At 42.8% G+C, this 6,487-nt stretch overlaps 1 protein-coding gene and 1 long non-coding RNA gene across 3 annotated transcripts in view; both read left to right on the forward strand.

Annotated features, from left to right (window-relative positions):
- LOC123972062 (UDP-glucuronosyltransferase 1A1-like) overlaps positions 1–1,374 on the forward strand; it is a 4,569-nt gene extending 3,195 nt beyond the window's left edge. For both annotated transcript variants that reach the window (XM_046051273.1, XM_046051272.1), the window contains 2 exons: positions 243–462; positions 627–1,374. In XM_046051273.1, the coding sequence (XP_045907229.1) occupies positions 243–462; positions 627–897 (491 nt within the window). In that variant the 3' untranslated portion in view covers positions 898–1,374. The remainder of the gene's footprint in view (positions 1–242; positions 463–626) is intronic.
- A 3,661-nt stretch (positions 1,375–5,035) lies between these two features.
- Positions 5,036–6,006, forward strand: LOC123972063. Its single transcript, XR_006825358.1, has 3 exons — positions 5,036–5,068; positions 5,796–5,877; positions 5,971–6,006. It is a non-coding gene; the product is annotated as an uncharacterized LOC123972063 (long non-coding RNA).
- Positions 6,007–6,487: the final 481 nt, after the last annotated feature.

The raw sequence follows: 6,487 nt of genomic DNA on the forward strand, positions 1-6,487 counted from the left end.
TATATGAACATGTGTTAAAATGCATTTTAAATCATACATCAATGCAATAAATGACACTGTTTCATAGGTAATATGGAGGTACACTGGGCAGGTTTCAGAAAGTGTCCCAGAGAATGTGAAGATGATGAAATGGGTGCCTCAGAATGACCTGCTAGGTGTGTAAATCCACTGTAACACATTCCTGAAACTGGCCCATGATGTGTCACATACCGTAACATCTGACATCCTGTGTTGTGTGTTAGCACATCCTGGAGCTCGAGCTTTCATCACTCACGCTGGCTCACATGGTCTCTTCGAGGGACTGTGTCACGCTGTTCCCATGGTGATGGTGCCAATTGCGGGGGACCAGCCTGACAATGCACATAAGTTTGCAAGCAAAGGAGCGGGAGTGGTGTTGGATATTGTGTCAATCACTACGGAAAGTCTTCTTCAGGCCCTGAATGGGGTCATCAATGACACCAGGTGAGGGGTCAGAAGGTTGTTCACAACGTGGTTGTCAGTTTTCTCATTAAAAAGGAACTCCTTAAATGTTGGTGCTAATATAAAGATGTTTTAGGAACTGCTTTTCACACCATCTCCTCAGCGATGTATTCTTCAACTCTTGCTGTCAATCTGTTTCCGTCCAGGTATAAAGACAGTGTGCAGAAGCTGTCAGCTCTCCATAAAGACAGACCAGTCGACCCACTTGACCTTTCAGTGTACTGGACAGAATTTGTAATGCGGCACAAAGGGGCGAAACATCTCAGACCTGCTGTCCATGAACTCAACTGGCTCCAGTACTACTGCCTGGATGTAATAGCGCTACTGGCTATTGTAGTGCTGTTTTTTGTAATGGTGACAGTAAAATGCTTGAAACTATGCTTCTGGATACTGAGCAGAAAGAGGAAGCAGGACTAACCTGGTGTTACCTTTGAACCTTCATCTAAGCAACAAACTGTTTGTTAAGGGAGATTGAAAAGTCAATACCATTTAAATAGTAGTGCAAAGTAAACCTGTTTATGGTTTAAAGGGGAGACATGGTGTAAGAAGAATAAGGGAATCTATGGGGTGATCAAAAAGACATTTAATAAACAGATAATACAGATTATTATTAGACTGCATTATGGACTGGGCTTGAGGGACAATGATTAGTATGTCGTCTTCACTACAGCGTAGGAGCTGCTGCTTTCCAAATAGTTAAACTCTTCCTTGCAAAATGATTAGTTGAGTCACACTGAAGCTTTTCTTGGTGTTTACTGTGGCTCTCAACATCTTCTTACATAGACAGGTTGAATACTGTAACACGACGGAATACCAAATATCACAGTTTTGTTAGCTACATGAGTTTTTTCCCCCTATGTAAATATAAGTAAAATAAAATGTTTTAATTACAAATGAATTTGTCATCCTTCCATATAAATATAATCTTTCAACATTAACCTACGTACTGTGAAATTATTTACTTACAACGTTGCCTCTCTGACATTTACAAGTATATTAAGTTATAGAGCAAGTGGACAGATTCAGGTGGCTTCCTGAAAAGGTAGGAATTCCTTGAGCATATCCGGATATCACACACTTATACAAATACGTCTTCTGAACATTATGCCTTAAGGGCAACACAATGAGCATTAGTGGCCACCATCCTTTGGTGGGAAGAGGGCACACTCGATAGCCAGGTTAAAAAGGCAGACAAAATATAATACTGATTGAGATGTTATAGACAACCAACCACATACATGGTCATGTGTATGCTCTATCGGCTGATCCGTGTAATAATGATGTTGTACTTTATACTACAAGTGTTGCTGAAGTTTTGATCTCTTCAACTGGCAGTGTCTTGCCAGCTAGTGTGTTTATATGCACAGTAGTAATCCCATTATATACTGACTTTTGGCATTATAATGGAAAAAGTATTTTAAACTGCTTTGCTTTCCCTCTTTGATTCAATGTTGAACATGGACAAGTGATAAGTGGTTTTGGTTTCTCTACACCTTGACTTAGCAACAGTGTATTACAAATGGGAGGCTGGGAGTACAGGGCCCTCAGAGAAACAGGATCCTGCGGTTAAGATGAGGCAACTGCAGAATGCTGATTCTAGCAACAAACTAGTGAACTATTTCTGACCTTTGGGTAACAGCGCCTCCCCTACATTCTCACCTTGTGTACAAAATAATATACAGGAAAGGAGGTCTTCGCTTCTCGGCTTCAGACGTTTTACCTTGCACATTGGAAGTAGGTGAATCTGCGCCAGACATACCTACTATTGTGCAAAACACTGCCTATAGGCTTCTATCCAAAAACTAAAATGTAGACACCGAAAGGCTGAGCAGGGAAAAACTGTCTGCCAGACGCGCTGATTGTCCTATCATTCCATGTTCATCTGTCATCCATCATATAAATCATTTATGATCAAAGTTAGGTTACAAGTCTGATGTTTCCTGAAGAAGGCAGATCTTGGTGACAGGCCTACATACACAGCTGGTTGGAGTTTTAATCCAGACTTGTCACACAAGCCCCTCCTATTGGGAACTGCTTCAGTGATTTTACCAACGATCCAGGAATTACGGGGTGCAGAATCATCCACTATGAGTACTATGTCTCCACGGATGAAGTTGCGCTTGACTCTTGTCCATTTCTGACGTTCTTGTAGTTGTGGTAGGTCCTCCTTAGTCCATCTTTTCCAAAACAGATTGGACATGTACTGAACCTGCTTCCATCTCCGGCGTGCATAGATTTCCTCCTTCTGAAACAGGCCGGGTTGTAAGCATGGTTTGGCCTTAAAAAGAAGGTGGTTAGTATTCAATGCTTCTATGTCATTTGGATCTGTAGATTCTTTACTGATAGGTCTACTGTTCAGAATTGTTTCCACTTCACAAAGCACTGTGTGGAGTCCTCCTTCATCCAGACTTTGTGTCCTCAAAGTGGAGTTGAGGATTTTCCTGAAGGAGCGAATCAACCTTTCTCATGCTCCTCCATGATGTGATCCAGTTGGAGGTTTGAAGATCCACTTGATCCCCACTAAAGTCAGAGCATAATTGATCTTCTCAAGATTCAATCCTTCAATGGCTCTTCGCAGCTCACGGTCTGCTCTGACAAAGTTGGTTCCATTGTCTGAACTCTTGAACCTGTCCTCGTCTCGCTATGAAACGTCTCAACGCGTTAATGAAAGAGTCTGTGTCCAATGACGAAGCCACTTCAATGTCTACTGCTCTTATTGCCAAACATGTGAAGATGACTCCGTATCTCTTCCCAAGGATTCTCCCACGTTTGACTTCAAATGGACTAAAATAGTCCACACTTCGACAAGATCTTCCTTATGGAAACACTAGCATCAGGAATCCAGTAGCTCTGATGTAATCTGGACAACATGTGATTCCTGCCTCCATGACCAACCTCTTGATGAATGTGTTGCAGAATGAGGTCAGTAATATGAAGATCTTTAGCTAGTATGGCAGGATGCTTGGACTCTTTGGACATGACAGCCTTCGTCCTCCAACTCTCAATACACCATCATCCAGTACAGGATTCAGCTTGTATATGTGACTCTCTCCCCTTTGGAGGCTTGAGAACTTTTCTGAGAACCTTCTTCTCTGACAGAATCGTATTACCTGCATCTTGGCTGTGGACCGCACCTTCCTTTTGAATTGTATCTGAGGGAGACTGAGCAGGACGTGCAGTATCTTCTTTCTTTTTCCTGAGACTCATGAGTAAACCCTTGAGCCTTAGGATCCAGCCAATCACTCTTGTGAGATGTGTCCAAGATGAGGTGTGATTGGTCAAACATATCACAGCGTCGTCTTCACCTTGGACTGCACACACTTCAATAGCAGCTGATAACCTTAACCTCAGGGTCTCCATCCGGCAGTTCCTGCAAGTTGTCTGGGTTGACGGGCCAATCCTCTTCTGACTGCGTAAGAAATGAAGGACCAGATGTCCACACTTCATTCCTTAGAAATGGCTCGGCCCTCATCCCTCTGGAGGCCACGTCCGCTGGATTGTGTGCAGTATTCACAAATCTCCATTGAGAGGAGTCAGAAACCTTAAGAATCTCAGATTCTGTTTGCAACAAATGTACGAAACCTTGAAGTTTAATTCTTGATGTATTTCAGTGTAAGTACTGACTGTCCAAAAGTGTTGAAGTTGCAGTCTTAACTCCTTTCTCCACAGTTTGTCCATTCGAGCTGCTACAACAGCTGCTGTCAGTTCCATGTGAGGGATCGTAACAGGTCTTAAGGTGCCACTCTTGATTTTCCCATTATGAATGCACTGTGTGTCTGAGAGCAGTTATTCTGCAGCAGCAGATAGGTAACAGTACCATATCCCTTCTCACTTGAATCCGCAAAATGATGTAATCAAGCAGTAGTTGCTTCTTCAAAGTTGAGAGGTTTTAAACAGCGTCTGATGCTGAATCCATCCAACTGGTGTAACTCTTCCACCCAGTCTATCCACTCTTGGGCAACCAGTGCTGGTATAGAGTCTTCCCATCCTAGCCCCTTATGACACAGATCCTGAAGGATCCGTTTAGCTGTAAAAACAACAGGAGATAGGATTCCCAGAGAGTCATAGAAAGAGCTGACAGTTGAAAGGATACATCTACGGGTCAATGGTCTGTGTTGAATGGTAATGCTGTACTTAAAGGTGTCAGATTGAACACACCACCGCACCCCCAGTGCTCTTTCCACAGGTAGCGAGTCTTGATCCAAATCCAGGTGCTTGACTTCCTTTGCTTTCTCCTCCTCCTCCTCCTCCTTATCAGGTATAGCTGCCAGCACCTTGCGACTGTTACTTCTCCACTTTGTTAGATGAAAGCCACCCTTTGCACAGAAGTTTCCAAGGTCTTTGTAGAAGGCTATAGCTTCCTGTTCTGAAGCAACAGAAGCAAGACAGTCGTCCACATAGAAACTGTGCATGATGGTGCAGATGAATGTCTGTGTTTAACCATATTTTCTGTTTGAGTTCTTTTTTCAAACGCAGTGACAGTAGTGGCAAAGCTACTTCCCTGAGTCCTTGAGCACGATGGTTTTGCTCTGCTATTTTCTTTGTTCGTCACCATCGGTGGGGCATCCTGTAAGTTTCCAAATACAGGGTGAGTTGTAATTTTGACTTGATGTTCAATAAAACCCACAATATCAATGAACATAGCTCTTCGGCGGTGTCTTTCCTGAATATCACATGCCACTGTTCGCCACTTGTCTCTCAATTTGTTGGGCAGTTTCCTTATCACAGTAAGCATATGGGCAGGAGTATTTAATTCACACAGACCGTGAACCTCATCCATGGCATTGCAACATCCACACAAGAAGAGACTGTATGCCTGTAAAGCCTTTCCATCTTCTGACTTAATTAAATGCCATGAAGTCACCTTTTCCAAGTATGCAGACACTATCATATACTCATTTCCAAAGTGTTCAAACAGTAGGGTTTTAGCCTTTGCATACCCAGTGCCATCAGTCCTGTGTTGACAGCTTCTGATAAGCTCTCTTGGTTGCCCCCTGGTGTACTGACCCAGGAAATGCAAACAATCTTCAGCATTATCAGTTCTTCCCTCAATAACCTGTTCAAAGTGTTGCATAAAAGCATGGTACTGTAGTGGATCACCATCAAATATTTGGATGTCTCTCTTCGGCAATGATGAAAGGCATTGCTGATTCATCAGCATTGAAGTTAGTTCATTTTGTTTCTCCATTATAGACAACAGTGGAATGTGATCATTGTTGCCATTCATAGAAGGAGATGTATGGACATGATTGTCATGAGATACTTGAGGCGCTGCTGCATTTGGGTTTATGCGCTGTGTTCTCATTATCTCTGAGGCCCCCTGGTGGAGATGAAGGGCATTGTCTGCTTGCTCTTGTTTAAGCCTTGTTCTTCTTAAGTTGGAATCAGCATTGTCAGGTAATGATTTTCCCTTTCCATACGTTTCAGGTTTATGTGGTACAAAAGTCTTTGCATCAACCTTCAGTTTTTCTTTCACTTTTCTCAATATAGGACTTCATTCCATGTGATCGCTGTGAAGCAGATCCAGAGGCTCCTAAGACAGCCATTTTCGCCATTGATGCAACTATATCGGCTTCAAGCTGAAGTTGTTCTTTCCTTTTTCCTTTCTTCCTATTCCTCAAGAGCATGTTTTTCTTTGAGCAGCCTTTGACGTGTAAGCAAAGCAGCCACCTTAGCCTCTGCTCTGATACGTGCAGATGAAGTTGTGGAGATACTAGAGTTTCTGCTGCCTTGATTTGATATACTGTCACTTGCTAATATTTCATCCTGGTCGTCATGTTGAGGATTTTGATGAGTGGTGGTGGTGCATAGATAAGACGCTTGCCTTTTGTGTGGGATCCACCATTGTGTCCCTGAGCAAGACACTTAACCCCTTGTTGCTCCAGAGTCGTGCGACCTCTGACATATGTAGCAAGTGTAAGTCGCTTTGGATAAAAGCGTCAGCTAAATGAATAAATGTAATGATGAGATTCAGATTCTTGACTGTTGTTAACTTCTCCTTTTTCCT

The sequence above is a fragment of the Micropterus dolomieu genome, linkage group LG06 (assembly GCF_021292245.1).
Source record: "Micropterus dolomieu isolate WLL.071019.BEF.003 ecotype Adirondacks linkage group LG06, ASM2129224v1, whole genome shotgun sequence".
NCBI lineage: Eukaryota > Metazoa > Chordata > Actinopteri > Centrarchiformes > Centrarchidae > Micropterus > Micropterus dolomieu.